Below are 16,970 nucleotides of genomic sequence, written 5' to 3' on the forward strand. Positions count from 1 at the left end.
TTACTGTTATGCTCGGTCGTGGTCAATTTTTCACGATTGTTTAGCCGATTTATCTGATAACCATCTCGTCCGTCCAAGAGAAACAACAACAACAACATGTAGAGAAAATAGTTAAATAAGATTTTTTTTCGTGGTCTATTTATCCATTTTCGTTAATAGAAGAATATCGAATGAAAACGAATCAAAATGGGAAACTATAAATCAAGGCCAAATATATCTTGTGCAGGTAAACATGTACTATCAGTGCAATTATTGTATTGACAATTCACCGGATAATGTCATTATTCGGATACATGGTAAGCTTAACAATGTCGTGCTGTTCTTGATTTAAAATACTACAAAATTAGTTAATGTTGAGTTAGACTTTCTTGTTTTTCATCAATTTAATCAGTATTAGCAACCCCTATTTGTCAATAATGTTTAATTGTTTTGTTTTTTTTACATGTTATACACATGTTCGCATAAGTATTTCATCAAAGTATCCTCCAAGGCCCGAACATCGTCAGTGTCCGAACATCGTCACTCTTTCTAATCTAGCGATTTTATCACTTGATTTTGTGCAGTGACGTCACACACACTATGGTTTGTTAACATACGGTGAAACACAAATGCAAAAATGAAAAAAATGCGTAAAAAACAGGTAATACATGCATTTAAGCCCATTAAACACACAGTAAATACATTTTTTGGTACAGAATTCAAGCTATAGTATGCTTTAAAATTCAATGTTTACATTTTTTGGTCTACATACATGTCGACTGGTTTTGTAAGTCACGTGATCAAGTTGATGCAAAAGCTCATGACGTATTTTGGGCCCCACACAGGGTATTTGTATCGTGCACATTTCCTTTAACAGCGACACAATTAATTAAAATCCAATTTAAGCGCTAAGAGAGCGTATCTTAGAATGTTAATTGAATTCCTGTTTTATTTTTAATAATAGTGCCTTTCAAGGAAATTCCATTCCAAATACAATAATTAATTGCCAGGAAAGGTACTAAAAGCAGAGGTTGAGGTTAACAACGATCGATCCGTCGGGCTGCCCAAGAATATGACATTCCATACAACTGTAATGAAGAATAAATAATTTACCCATATGTTTGGGTTTTTTGTTACATGTGTTAAATGTTAGGTTTAAAGTTGAAAACATTTTACATTTGAAACCAATGAATACTTAACATTTTATAGTGTGGCCTGAACTACTTGTGGTAAGCTCCTTTGAAATTTGATTGGCCCATTCAAGCCATGTGACGATGTTTGGACCCTGCAAATGGCAGACATTTTGATTCATGTGTTTGGAGACAGATTAAGGACATGTGTGCATGGAATGCGATGAAATAAACTTGAGATATACATGCGGAGAAGGGATTTTCACCTAGTTAAGTGTACTTTTGAACAAATTTTCTTTATTTATACAAGATATTACTTGACCTAATTCTTAACGTGACGATGTTAGGGCCCGGGAAGATATTATATTAACCTTTTGCTCTTATAACTACAGCATTCACAGAACCTTCAATTGACAAAAATACATGTACATTAAAACAGATGGAATAACAGCATCATACATTATATATGAACATCAATATTATGTATATCTATTTTTATTGTTTACATATTCACTGAGTATTTGTATACTCAATATATATAAACATGGCAGGGCTTTCCTTAGACCTCAAATCTCAAGAGTCAAGGACTCTTGGGACCATATTTTCAAGAGTCAAAATCAAACTTCTAAGAGTCCTAATAATAACGCAGGAGAGTCAATGATTTTTTGCAATTTAAGCAAATTACTGAGATAATATATAAAAAGCAACACATTAAAAGATACATGTATGTTAACATTTATTTCTTACATTGTACTGTCACTACAACACTATGCATTTAAACACAATATTTCAATGATTAATAAATACAAAACATGTATTCTAATACAACACTTACTTCATGTATACAGCAGAGTAATATGATATATGTTCTAAACAACATCTCAAAGAGTAATATGTCATATCATGTTTTACACAACATCTCAGAGAGCAATATGTCATATGTCCTACACAACATCTCAAAGTTTACATACAAAAAATTAAATATGTATTCTAATACAACATTTTCTTCATGTATACAGCAAAACAATATGTCATATGCTCTACAAACCAACAATCATTTTAGCAAATAAATAAATCACAAAAAAAACAACATACGGGTGGTACCTTAACACAATAGCCTATATATACCGGTAAACTATAAAAGGAAATTATTTCTACTCGCCGATAAAGGTGCCTCCGTATTTAATCCCATCAAAAATTCCGACGCCCTTTAATTATTTCATGTGCCATCTTCACTGAAGACGTGCGACAAACACGCCGTTTTCTATGCCTTCTCAAACGGTCAATTATTACGCCTACATGTATTTTGTTATCAATTAGCTCATGCAAAAATTGTCACTTTGCCACAAGGTCAGTTATATCGGTTCTATAGTTATTTTTAGCAACTTTGATGCAAAGCGTGTAATTTGACGTTGTAGACATTACATATGCCAGCATAACTTTCGCGCGTCTTTGAACTGAGTAATCATGAAGTAAAACAGTGATGGGTGCATTCAGCTTTGGAAATACATTCTGACATACTCTCGAAATATCTCAAAATATGCTTTAACCGTGTTCTGTGGATATGGATGTTATTATTTTATATTGAATATTATTAAAACTGACGCGGATGAGTCCATTCTGTTTTGGTGGGTTTATATTTCTTCTTAAATGCTCTGAGCTTTTATGAGTACATACGTACAGCTCAGAGGGTCAATAGCTGGGAGTTGGATTATTGCAACTAGGTGGGTTTAATACACGTCTTTTCCGCAAACAGCTGATAACAAACGCTATGATAAATAATGGAAAGTTAATAAACGCGTCATCGAACCAGCAGTGTTTTAATACTAGATTTCTTAATTAAACAAACTCCTACTGGGTGGACTTGTGCTTCGATGATTGGAAACGGGCGTTAACGATTAGCGTGTACTAAATGACATAGTCAGCCCCGAGCCAATTATCGCTTAGTCTTAACAACTTTTGATCTCGTTGACGCAAGTCGTTAATATTCCCCCGGGTCAAATGTGGCACATGACGTAATTTTCTCAAGAGTGAAAAAGGGGTCTTCTGTAATTTTCAAGCGTCAAAACCCGGGAGCTCGGGTCAAAGGAAAGCCCTGCATGGCATAATTTTTCAACAAACAGCTTGGCTGCTGCATTAAGTCAATTAATGTGACATATCTATTTTCACTGGTTAAACACAGAATGGTTTAAAGCAGTTACTCTCGGTTTTAGGTGGCCATGAGTGTTGTATATTACATAGTGGTATTGGATACTTTTGCTACTCATTTATCAACAGTGGATTTATTTTATTTTTTATTTTTTAGATATGCAGAAACAATGCATTTAAAAAACGTAAAACAACTTAGCATGTTTAATTTGTTCAAATATTATATTTGACATACAAACAACAAAGAAGTTCCAAATATGGTAAGACCAGGATACATGTATATTCTGATTCTAGAAAGACATTCATCATTTGTCAATATGTTAGATTGTATCAATATAATCACATGATATGAACAGTAGGAGGCAATATCTGATAATCATATAATGAATTAATTAATATTTTTATAATAACACAACACAAAAGATAAATGCCTATTCGTTTTATATTGTTCCAGAAGAGTTGAAGAAGAAGATCAGTGAGAGTAACTCACTTTTTCGGTCCCACATAAGTGAAGATCTTCGGCCGGTGCTGCAGACAGAATGGTCAGAACTTCAGCTGGCTTGCAGGTATTGCAAATGACTCTTGTTTATGTCAAGGCCTTCACTAGGTGAAAATTCCTAAGAGCCATTACTCTGAGGCTCAAAATTTTATCTATTCTGTTGCATCCATACCATAATGACTTAACAAATGTGTTTTTTTGCTCAGACGGTCTCTTAACTTACATATATACGTACTAAACTTACATTGTTATTGTCCCCTACCGGTTTCACCAGACGGGACTTATGGTTTGCGCTGTCTGTCAGTCAGTCTGTCACACTTTTCTGCATCCTGCGATAACTTTAAAAGTTCTTCATATTTTTTCATGAAACTTGAAACATGGTCAGATGGCAATGTGGAGATTATGCACGTCTTTTCATTTTGTTCCTACGTCAAGAATTCTTGTTGCTATGGCAAAAACAACAACAACAAAATTCTGACATTGGTGGAGCTGGTAGGGGACATATTGCTTGGCTCTAGTCTTGTTTTAAATTGCAAACTTGTCATGGAATTAAACATAATTATGGTTGTCATGTTATCTTAAATAAATGTAAATTATAGTAATTTACTCTTTAAGCAACTGGTTATCTGTTGCAGATTAAATATTTAGGACGTTACATAATGATTTATGTTTTTACATAGTGACAATGGCAGTAAGTCATGAGCGTTTTTTGCAATATTTTTCAGTGGTTGTGATACAGGCCATGTAATATCGTTGCTAACAGAGGAAAACATCCATGAGGTGACGGACACTGGCCTTACCCTGCTTCATGTGGCTTGCATTTCTGGGGGTGACTATTTTATGCTTTATAACCAGTTTTTCTATTATTATACTTGGGTATGGCAGCAGGCAGGTTGGTGGGGGAGGGTGTGTGTAGCCAGCATCAAACAGGTGGTTTCTTGTAAATAACTTAATTTTTTATGCCCCTGGTAGGGTGGCATATAGCAGTTGAACTGTCAGTCAGTCAGTCTGTCCGTCAGTCCGAAAACTTTACATTGCCCATAACTTTTGCAATATTGAAGATAGCAACTTGATATTTGGCATGCATGTGTATCTCATGGAGCTGCACATTTTGAGAGGTGAAAGGTCATCCTTCACGGTCAAAGGTCAAATATATGGCTTCAAAGCGGCGCAGTAGGGGGCAATGTGTTTCTGACAAACACATCTCTTGTTGTTGACTTATCTTGATGAACATTGCTTTAGCATGCTTATCATACATCAACTGACAGTGACTTGGGGTCATTCATGCATGGCTTATTCACAACCGCCCGCATCTTTGTTGACTTGTGGCCATAGTCTTATACTATTCGGCTTAGAATTTTGATCAAGGAGCAATTAAGATGCTATCAATAAGGGCATCTGGCAGCTTTTGCCTTTGAAAAGGACAAAATGGCGCTTCAGAATGGCGGCATGGCACAGCGCCATATAAAAAAGGACCTGTAAAAAACATTGCTTGGGACTGCATTGGGGGCTAGTAGGTTGAAGGTAATCTTAATTGAGCTTTAAATATAGCTAGTTGGTATGGATACCTTGCTTGGGATTTTGTTTGGGGCTTATCAGGTCAAGCTAGGTCAAGGTCAATGTTTGCTGAAAAAGAAAAAGTTAAAAGGTGTCGGCATCATAACCTGAGTTAGGAGGGAGGTTATGATATGATATTTATGTGAATGTACATGTGCATGTAACATAGATATGCATATTTTTTCACTTTCGCTAAGTGTTTTTAATAAGAGTTTATTCAAGTAAAAAGTATATTTAAGCAATGCAAGAATAGTACATAGGGTATTTAGTTTTATTTACTAGACTGCTTCCAATTTCAGGTAGCAAACATTTAGTAGAAGTTCTGTTACAAAAAGGGATCAAGCCAGGAATCCTGTCCAAAAATCAGTTCTCTGCCTTGCATTTGGCAACATACAAAGTAAGGCTGTGCCAAAAGGCAATTCTTTTATCTTCTTTACAATTGACACAAATTTCAGCACCTCAATTGTAAACAGAACATGCTTTTTTATGCTCCACTGGCCAGAGGCCAGCGGGGCTTATGTCATGGTCCTGTGTCCGTCGTGCGTGCGTCCGTGCGTCCGTGCGTTAACTTTTTCTTTAAACATCTTCTTCTCCTAAAGTCCTGGTCCAATTCTGATGACATTTCTCAGGAATGTTCCTTGGATGAACCTCTTTCAAATTTGTTCAAATTATGCCCCCGGGTCAAATTTGACCCCGCCCGGGGTCACAAAATTGAAAATTTGCTTATATAAGGCCTATTTTGTGAAAACTTTCAAAATGTTTTCGTCCATAACCATTGGGCCTAGGTTTATCAAATTGGGTATGTAGAGACATCTAATAGTCCTCTACCAGATTTCTTCAAATTATGCCCCTTGGGTCAAATTTGACCCTGCCCCGGGGGTCACAAAATTGAACAAATACTTATATAAAGCCTATTTTGTGCAAACTTTAGAAATCTTCTTGTCCATAACCGTAAGGCCTATTTTACCAGAGGGGACTTATGGTTTGCGCTGTCTGTCAGTCAGTTTGTCACACTTTTCTGGATCCTGCGAACATGACAAATTCGGTATGAAGTGACATCTAATAGGTCTCTTATTAGTTTGTTCAAATTATGCCCCTGGGGTCAAAATTGACCCTGCCCCGGGGGTCACAAAAATGGACATAAAATATTATGCTTAATATATCCGCGGCCCGCGAAATCTCTCCGCATTTTACACTGGTAGATTCTGCCAAAGCATTTTTAAAACAAGCGATATAATTGGCTGTCGTTTCCCAATCTTCCAATTAAAATCGGTTTCATAAAATGTGTTTGGTATTTCATATGCAAATGGCGCCGTTTTGAAGGGAAAATTAAGATTATTGAAATGATAAATATCAATCGAATTAAGAACTGACATCATATAGTTTGATAGGAATAATGAAATGTGTTTGTCAACGAAAAAGACTACGTTTTAGATGCAAGAAACACATATTTTGTTTAGAAGTGTGCACAGTGAATTTGTGTCACGGAAACCAGTGTTTCTGTTTGCAAATTGGGAGTTCAGTCTACTTGCAAAGTAAAACAATTTAGAAGAGGATCTTTCGAACATGGAAATAGACAAACATAATTTGAATTATATGATAGTGGATCTGTGTATAATCAGATTCATATGCATATTCTGCTTTATTATGTTTGTCACGTTGTTCAGTTAATTGAAATAGCATTGAACTAAAGATGTGAAATGCAAGATATTGAAAGGTAAACAAATTATATATATTAATTTAACTCAGTTTAATACATCATAAACACAAGAAGAACACTCAAGTGTGTTTGTTTATATTTAGTCGATTTATCTTAATTGTATATAACATTTTATACAAAAATGTGTATTGTTTTGTTTGTTTTCACCAAATGGTTAGTATTATTCTTTTATGTTAACATTCTCAAAATTCTTGTTTTATTATAGGCCCTATTTATCAAAAAAAAATTTGAATGACATCATTTTATGATTTATAAACAGATTGCAAAAAATATTTGTTCAAGATAAACTTAACAACAAATTGTTACATTGAAATTAAGTGATTTTAATATTCAGTAGCAAAAAAGTAAGGAGAATCCAACTTAAAAAAGATGTATCTATTAAAAGTATATTCTACCAATGCCGTGAACAATCCCCTTGTTTATAACATGACTGCCGCTAAGTCTATTACTAGCAACCTATCAGAGAATAGGTCAGATACCTTATTTCAATATATGGCAATCCTAGTATTTTTCAAAAACAAACATGACAGGTAACCAATGTCAGATGGAAAAAGTTAAGTAAAGTTAGGTCAAGCTAATTGTTTGTCATGATATCTCTTAAAACCTCACGCCATATGCAAGTAGTGTTGCCATGATCGCAACATCTTGATGAATTATAATTCAATTTTTTGTCTCATAAACATTTATTTTGTTTAACAAACAACCTCTACAAAGTTATCATTCCTACTGCCTTTCGGCACCTCATGAACCTGAAAAATTGTTTCCTCAGGCAAATATCTTCTTTGTACAATAAATAATTTCTTCACCACGTTAACAATCCTTCTACACTCACTAATGCCTCAAGAATGAAGTAAAGTTTAGGTGATCTACGTCATTAGGTATTTTGCATATGTCATGAACTATATAAGTAACAGAAACTTTGAAACCAACAAACACTTTTTGGAATTTTGGAAAAAGATTCATGATTGAATGAGGGAACTTTCATTAATCTTGTAGAACATGCGTAGATTTGATCTTTAGCATCTAAAAATATGTGAAATAGAAAGAACGACAATATCTTTTGGAGAGATAAATGTACCTACGTCATAAGCAAAGGACCTGTGCGACTCGGACTTTTGTGTCTGTTTAGTTAACACCGTAGTAACGTTTTCCTTATATAAAAAATACTCACCCTTCCATTTTTAAGCGCCCAGTGGGACGAGGGATAGAAAGAGAAAGTCACATGCTTGAGTACATTTCAACCCATGCGCATTGCACGCTTTTTTGGCATAAAAAACAGTGGAGCGATACAGGGCCACCATGGCCCTCTTGTTCTCCAATATGTTGAATTGAACACAATTATGCATAATTATAACCTGACATTCTTATTACTAATTACTAGAGAAAATGCAATAATTTATAAGTCCCCTACTGGTGAAACTGGAAGGGACTTTGGTTTGCGCTCTGTGCGTCAGTCCATCACACTTTTCTGGATCCTGCGATAACTTTAAAAGTTTTTCATATTTTTTCATGAAACTTGTAACATGGACAGATGGCAATATGAAGATTACTTACGTCATTTCATTTTGTTCCTACGTCAAGAATTCTGGTTGATATGGCAACAAATAGACTAGAAATATTGCTGAAAATGGTGTAGTTTCACCGGTAGGGGGCTTATTTTGCTTGGCAATAGTCTTGTTTTCAATGAATTTTTATGTTTATTATGTAAATTAATATGATGCTTCAATTGTGAATTACAAAAAGTGTTGTTAATACTATTATTGTTTGTTACCAGTTAATGCATGATCACTTTTGTTAATTGTAATAACTGTTTGTACAGGCAGGGGTTGTAATGATGTAGTTGCTAGGACTATCATCTTGCTACAGGCAGGGGTTGTAATGATGTAGTTGCTAAGACTATCATCTTGCTACAGGCAGGGGTTGTAATGATGTAGTTGCTAGGACTATCATCTTGCTACAGGCAGGGGTTGTAATGATGTAGTTGCTAGGACTATCATCTTGCTACCAGAAAGTCCCAACTCTGGGAGCTTACTCAAGATCTATCAAGGGAGCTTACTCAAGATCTATCAAGGGAGCTTACTCAAGATCTATCAAGGGAGCTTACTCAAGATCTATGAAAAAGACTCAGCAAAACATGTTTCAAGGAATCAGACGCGAGAGTTTCTGTATAATCAAAAAGCTTTTAATGCAATTCTGATTAAATAAATAGGTTGAAACTAAATTAAGGCTGTTTTTGATTGTCTCAAGCGACAGATTGTGACACTAAACTAAGGTTAGGTTTTTTTCTGCCATTCAAAAAAGGCTGTTAAACAGACCTGATCCCAAAGCAAACTGACTTGATCCCAAACATTTTTTTTCCCCACAATTTCCAATAAAATATTTTTATTTATTTTTTATTATTATAGCATCTCAATTTTATTTCATCTACATCTGACAAAGTATATAACTATATTTTATATGATTTGTCCTCATATGTCAATATTGTGGATAAAAAATCCCACTTTGGTCCATTTTGATGATAAAAAAATCCAAAATCTACCATGTTATTGATTAAAAAAATCCCAATTTGACCAGACTCCTTTTCCCAAAATGGCTAGAAAAAAACCCTAGAGTTTTTTTTTGTCTCAGGACAACATAGATTGTGACACTAAACTAAGGTTGTTTTGTGTGTCTCAGGGCAACATAGATTGTGACACTGAACTAAGGTTGTTTTGTTTTTCTCAGGGCGACATAGATTTTAACACTAAACTAAGGTTGTTTTGTATTTCTCAGGGCGACATAGATTGTAACACTAAACTAAGATTGTTTTGTGTGTCTCAGAGCAACATAGATTGTGACACTGAACTAAGGTTGTTTTGTTTTTCTCAGGGCGACATAGACTGTGACACTTAACTAAGGTTGTTTTGTTTGTCTAGGGGCAACATAGACTGTGACGCTAAATTTAGGTTGTTTTGTTTTTATCAGGGCAACATAGACTGTGACACTAAATTTAGGTTATTTTGTTTGTCTCAGGGCGACATAGACTGTGTACAGGCTCTGCTAGAAAGCAGTGTAGATGTGAACCAGACAGGTCACAGTGGCCTAACTAGTCTGCACATAGCGGCCATGTGTGGCCACAGAGAGGTAATTATTGTACTTGACCTTGGAATGCTTGGATTTGTATTAAAAAAAGATAATAATGAAGTTTGTGTACTCTTTGCTTAGTTTAATCACTTAAATAAATATTGTTATGGAAACCAGTTTTGTTACTTTTTTCACTGTTACTGAATGTTATGTTAATATACTTAAGTTGTGAGTATGACTGAGGCATAGAGCAATCCAGGTTTATATATATATATTTGTAAGAAACCTAACAGGTAAATATTATAGATGTTTAAAAAGCAATTTTTTTATTTTTGAATTACCAGTAAATAGTATATGTTTTTACAATATATAATAATCATTTGAAGGTTTCCACATTCTGGTTTAATTTTTCCTAATGAAAAGACCTGCCACATCTCCAAAAAAAACTCGCCCGAAAGGAAGGTAAAACATGATGCATTATGATCAATATATACCTATATTTGTATGACATCTTTCTCAATAACCCGGTTTTCCTCAGATTGCCAGCTGCCTTCTACAGAATGGAGCCAATGTCAACGTTGAAGATGCTGTGAAGTTTACACCACTGCACATTACTTGCAACTTTGGTCATGACAAGGTACATGTTGTATGAGCCCATATATATTATGAAGTATACAACAACTTCAGTCATTACAAGTCAAATTATACTGTGAAGTTTACACCCAATGACAGTACCTGCAACTTCAGTCATTACAAGGTATGGTCCATAATATACTGTGGAGTTTTCACCAAATGACAGTAACTGCAACTTCAGTCATGACAAGGTATGGTCCATAATATATTGTGGAGTTTTCACCAAATCACAGTACCTGCAACTTCAGTCATGACAAGGTATGGTCCATAATATACTGTGGAGTTTTCACCAAATGACAGTAACTGCAACTTCAGTCATGACAAGGTATGGTCCATAATATACTGTGGAGTTTTCACCAAATCACAGTACCTGCAACTTCAGTCATGACAAGGTATGGTCCATAATATACTGTGGAGTTTTCACCAAATCACAGTACCTGCAACTTCAGTCATGACAAGGTATGGTCCATAATATACTGTGGAGTTTTCACCAAATCACAGTAACTGCAACTTCAGTCATGACAAGGCATGGTCCATAAAATACCGTGACATTTTCACCAAATAACAGTACCTGCAACTTCAGTCATGACAAGGTATGGTCCATAATATACTGTGAAGTTTTCACCAAAGAACATTTCCTGCAACTTTGGGTATGACAGGGTATGAGCCCTAATAGTGATGAAATTTACACCAATACACTTAACCTTCAACTTCTCTCACAACAAGATATGAGTAATAATATGCTGTGAAGTTAACACTAATTCATGTTACTGTCAACTTCAGTCATGGTAAGAAATAAGTACACTATGCCTTGAAGATAACCAATCAAATTAAATGCAACTTCTCTTATGACAAGGTATGAGCCACAACACGGTGTAAAAGTGAATTCCATACCAATCCAAATTGCCACAAAATAATCACTTTTTGGACATTTCGTTTTGCATGGAGCACTTCAGTCTACTGATTAAATGTCAAATTTACAGTTAGAGGTCAAAATTCAATTATTAAAATATTGCAGTTTTCTGTGTCAAAACATTTGGCACTTTTTTGTTTTTGACAGGCCTAGGTAATTCAGTTTAATATTGTTAAGATGTCCAAATTAGTACTTCCTCAATGAGGTACACAGTGAAAGTATTTTAATTTTCTTATAGTGTTATATAAAAAATAATATCATTACTTTGACCTCTAATCAGCCACGCCCCCTTTCATGAAAATTTAAGGCTTTTTAGGTGCTTATTAGAGAATATACAGAAGATCAATACAAACATTGCAGGTAGTGTTTATAACGTTGTTTTTGTAAATTATTAAACTGCTACGCTACTATTTGTTCACAGGTAACAACAATTTTTTTAAGAATATATCCCCTGCAGGTAGGGTTTATTAGATTGTTTTGGTAAGATTCTTTAACTTGATTTCTCACCCCACCGAGTGTTCACAGGTTGCGGAAGTCCTGTTGCAACACGGGGCCGATGTGAACATTGCGGGCAGCGTGGGCGACAGACCTCTCCACCTGGCCTGTGGGAAGGGCTATGTGCGGGTCACACAGCTGCTTGTGGAAGGTAGCGGGAAATCCAAGGCCGATGGTGAGTTTCATGTTTTTTGTTCTTTTTCGAATGTGTTGTAATAATGGAATATTTGTTATTTGTTAGAAATCTAAGTAGGTGGAGTGTTCAATTATTTTTAGCTCACCTGAGCGATAGCTCGAGGTGAGCTATTGTGATCACTCAGCGTCCGGCGTCCATCCGTCCGTCCGTCCGTCCGTCTGTCTGTCTGTAAACAATTTGTAAACATCTTCTTCTACTAAACCATTGAGCCAATTTCAACTAAATTTCATGTGGAGCATCCCTAGGTCATGGGACAAAAGAATTGTTAAAAAAAATTTGATCGCATAACCAAGATGGCCGCCATGACCATATATGGTAAAAACCTTAAAAAATCTTCTTGTCAGAAACCGCTCATCAGATTTTCAAAAAATTTCACAGGGATGACCTTTGAAGGCTCCCCTGAAAAAGTTGTTCAAAGAAATTTGATTCGTCAAAAAACATGGCCGCAGGAGCTCGTTGAACTTTGCATGTTTATTCGTTTTTGCCTATTTTGTGAAAACTTTAAAAAATCTTCCACATTTTTTGTCCGATCCTTTCCAAATTTGCACAGTGTCTTTATATCAATGAGGACACGAACCCTACAAAAAATGAGCATTATTGGTCCATGAAGTACAGAATTACCTCCCCTTGAATTGAGAAAATGGTGTTTATGCAATAAAGTCCAAATTTCTCATCCAATTCTTTCCAAACTTGTAAGGATTTAGCATGGTTCAAACAAGGGAAACAACTACGGTTTATGCATGTTCTTTTAATGTCATAAATACTGACCTGTTATCGTATGCTTATACTTTCCAAGGGGAAATAACTCATCCGGAATTTTAACTGGGAATCCGCCACCTCAATACCGTAATACAGGCCAGGTTAAACATAGTGCAATGCAACCAAGCCAAAAATCGGTAACCAACCCTCAATATTCTTCCGGATCAACCAGGTGTATACGTGTCTTTTACAGCTCTGAATTAAAATATTGTTTTTCACTTGGTTTATTGGGGTTTTGAATAGATAAATTGTGTTATTTATCTTTTTATTTCTCATTCGGATTAATTTGTGTGGATTTAATGGATTTTGTTTCATTTGTCAAAGGTAAGCCATGCTTGTTTTTATCGAACAATGGTTTATTTCTACCATGCTGGGTGTTTTCAGGCGCGAACGACCACGTGCAAAACGTGCTCTTCTAATACATTGCTAGAACGTGCAAAGCATGTTCTTCTAATGTGTTACGAGATCGTGCAAAGCGTGTTCTTCTATTGACAAATTGTTTATCATTTGCCATTGTGTGCAATAATGATTTTAACGTTCCGTATGACAATCTAATTGATCGTCATTTTATTTTTCATCTGTTTTGAATTAAACTTTTGTTTAATTTATGATCTACGGCAGTATTATTATAATTTTCATTATGGTCAAATAATGATTTTATGTGCCGTATGATAATCTGGTCTGTGACCAGTTTATGGTTGAATATGCTTTGCTCTTGTTTTTCATATATTCGACTACATGATGGTCGCAGAAACAAGAGTGGATAAATACCCGGTGACTTCGCAGATCATGGATGATAGTTGCAGTATCAGTCACCGGGTATCGGGCATGATCGCGACCGTACTATGCTAAGTCTCTTAGACAGTCGGTCAACATCAGACCATATGGCGACACCCGTCAGCCGGTCTTTGCCCGATGGCATTGGTCAAGGACATCGACCTATGCCGGACCATTTGGCATCCGCCATACGGTCATTATCCGGTGACAACACTGGTCATGATATGACCGGTACGTCACCGGGGACGTTGATCACGGACCATTGATCGACGTCTGACCGGCCGGTCCGGTCACCGGTCATGTCACCGGTCCGGTCATTGATCACCGGTCCGGTCACCGGTCATGTCACCGGTCCGGTCCGGTCACCGGTCATGTGTCCGGTCCGGTCACCGGTCCGGTCCGGTCATTGATCACCGGTCCGGTCACCGGTCCGGTCCGGTCATGTCACCGGTCCGGTCACCGGTCCGGTCATTGATCACCGGTCCGGTCCGGTCACCGGTCCGGTCACCGGTCATGTCACCGGTCTTACCGGTCATGTCACCGGTCTGGTCACCGGTCCGGTCAGGTCTGGTCACCGGTCCGGTCATTGATCACCGGTCCGGTCCGGTCACCGGTCATGTCACCGGTCATGTCACCGGTCCGGTCCGGTCACCGGTCATGTCACCGGTCCGGTCATGTCACCGGTCCGGTCATGTCACCGGTCCGGTCATGTCAACGGTCCGGTCCGGTCATTGATCACCGCTCCGGTCACCGGTCATCAGTCATCAGTTAGGCCTGCCACCGATAACACCAGTCACCGGTCAAGAAGAAGAACTCGGTCTTCTTCATTGAATTATTCTCCTATTCTTCGTTGAATACATCGTCTTCATCAAGGATTAGACATCGGACACGCTCTTCTTCGTCGAGCAGTTCTCATCGTCGCGGCTCTCGTAAGCGATCACGTCGTCACTCACGGAGACGTTATTCTAGAAGATCTCGGTCTCATCGCAGCCGATCCACATCTCGGCCGATCGAGATCTCGACATCGCAGGAAACGAGGACGTCGTCAACCTTTACGTAGACATCAGCGGACTGCATTGAGCACCACTGGATAGTTATCGAACATACCTCTCCTTCATTGAGCAGTTCTCGGCGTTGATACGCTCGTAAGCGATCATGTCAATGCTCACGGAGACAATATTGTAGAAGACAATATTTCCAGCGTAGCCGAACAATATTTCGGCATCGAAGTTATATGGATGTCGCCACTTCTCACGTAGGCGTTAATGAACCTACTGGTCATATCGACGTTCTCCATTTTATTCCTTTAGGAATATCATGTCTCCATTCCACGTGTGATGGTTCTTCTTATGGCATCCACACATGTTGCAGTCACCGAGCCGTAGTTGTATACGAACACTAGTTCGTTTAACATTCAGGCTTCGAGATAAGCTGTTCTTTTCTCCACTACTACTACAAGGACACTTATGCCTATTAATACTGATAATCTACCGTTGTTTTTCCGGTTAACATTATCAGATGACTTCTTGGATGGTCATTCTTCTGCACCAGATATTTCCATTCTGACGCAGTTATATTATACCGGTCCCGATCACCGGACATTGGTCACCATTCATCGGTCATATCACCGATCACTGATCACCGGTCAGAATAAGTGATGTCTCATCGCCATAGGATTGGATTTTTTGGCATGATCTTCTTTTCCGAGCAGTGCTTGACATTGATAACAGACCATATGGATCCCACCATTTTTCGGTCTTTAACTGGTAACGTCACCGGTCATATTATGACTGGTCCATTCACCGGGCTACAGTTACCGGTCATTGACCGGTCCGGTTCGGTCACCACTTACCAATTACCGGTATTCCACTGTGTTTTCATCGGTCAATTTTTAGTATCACGGGTATCGTCTACATTACATAGTTGTATACCCCTGGCTATGATTGTATTGAATACTATATTTTATGGATTCAACAATCTACATGACTTTTTGTGTTTTTCAATACTGATGTTCTACTGGCGACGGTTACCAAATCATGCTATATCTGTTATTTGTACTTCTATCTCAACCGGCTACATGCAGACTACTGGTCTTGCAGATAGATCGGCTGAAGTGGGCTCGGAGACTAGCATTGAGGTCGAACATTACTATTTGACCTCTATTAATTTATGTTCGAGACCCGAAGGATGAATTGTTTTAAACGCCTTTACCTGTCGGCTACAGACTTTGCAGTCAGTGTCACGGAACAGTTGGGACACATTAATGACGCTAGCAGGATTAGCAAGACGACATTTGTATCGACTTCTGCTTTTCTATTGCTCCTACGGCAGTGCATATTTTCAAGCTACTGGAATCAACAAGAGTTCTGATACATAGGATTGCCTATCAGATTGACCGCATAGCGGCTACAGTCTTGTAGATGGCTTAGGACCTATTGAACTCTTAGATCCTAGGATCTGGAGGGACCTCATCTTAAAGTTATTCTTCTATTACACTTCTGGCCATAACAGGCCGTCTTCCTATAACTGGTCGTATTCCTTTCGGAATTCGTCCCGGTTAGAAGTCTTGAAGTAAATGGATTAATCAAGTCAGAATTTAAGACTTCCATGCATTCTACCGGCAAGCGTGGACCCGCTTAAGGTTACCCCTAGGGTTTTCTCCTTTTTCTGCCATCACACCTCCGATTCCGGAGGTACCACTATCAATCATATTTCCGTACTTCGCAAATCGATGACTTCGCGACCTGTATTATCCATGATTTTAAAGGCGCCTGTTATTGGTTCAAGAAGAGGCTATATTCTGTAGATAGGTCATAAACTTATAAGTGTTAAACACTGTCTATTCTACCAATTTTCAAGTGTGTTTGGAGTGGGAAAGTTCGGCTTGCCGTGGTTTCTTTGCCCACCCATCCTTGACAAATGGTTCCGGTCACCGGTCGGTATTTACCGGTCTGGTCACCGGTCCTTCTGCTGAGACGTCTTTTCTTACGTCCGTTTCAGCTTTATTTTTAAGATTATTGTATTAATCTCGGGATTATTTAATGACACAGATTTCCATCTTTTTGTCATTATTTACCACTATTCAGTGGTGTCTAGTCTAG

General features: G+C 37.5%; 1 protein-coding gene across 5 annotated transcripts in view; it reads left to right on the top strand.

The window, feature by feature from the left end:
* The first annotated feature begins 79 nt into the window (after positions 1 to 79).
* Positions 80 to 16,970, top strand: part of LOC127838842 (serine/threonine-protein kinase TNNI3K-like) — a 128,611-nt gene continuing 111,720 nt past the window's right edge. For all 5 annotated transcript variants that reach the window (XR_008029989.1, XR_008029990.1, XM_052366843.1 and 2 more), the window contains exons 1-7: positions 80 to 226; positions 3,712 to 3,823; positions 4,482 to 4,585; positions 5,613 to 5,710; positions 10,046 to 10,156; positions 10,635 to 10,733; positions 12,168 to 12,312. Coding sequence is in view for 3 of the 5 variants with exons in the window: in XM_052366843.1 (XP_052222803.1) it covers positions 187 to 226; positions 3,712 to 3,823; positions 4,482 to 4,585; positions 5,613 to 5,710; positions 10,046 to 10,156; positions 10,635 to 10,733; positions 12,168 to 12,312 (709 nt within the window). In the remaining 2 variants the exon portion in view is untranslated. The remainder of the gene's footprint in view (positions 227 to 3,711; positions 3,824 to 4,481; positions 4,586 to 5,612; positions 5,711 to 10,045; positions 10,157 to 10,634; positions 10,734 to 12,167; positions 12,313 to 16,970) is intronic.

The sequence above is a fragment of the Dreissena polymorpha genome, chromosome 7, assembly GCF_020536995.1.
Source record: "Dreissena polymorpha isolate Duluth1 chromosome 7, UMN_Dpol_1.0, whole genome shotgun sequence".
Taxonomy (NCBI): domain Eukaryota; kingdom Metazoa; phylum Mollusca; class Bivalvia; order Myida; family Dreissenidae; genus Dreissena; species Dreissena polymorpha.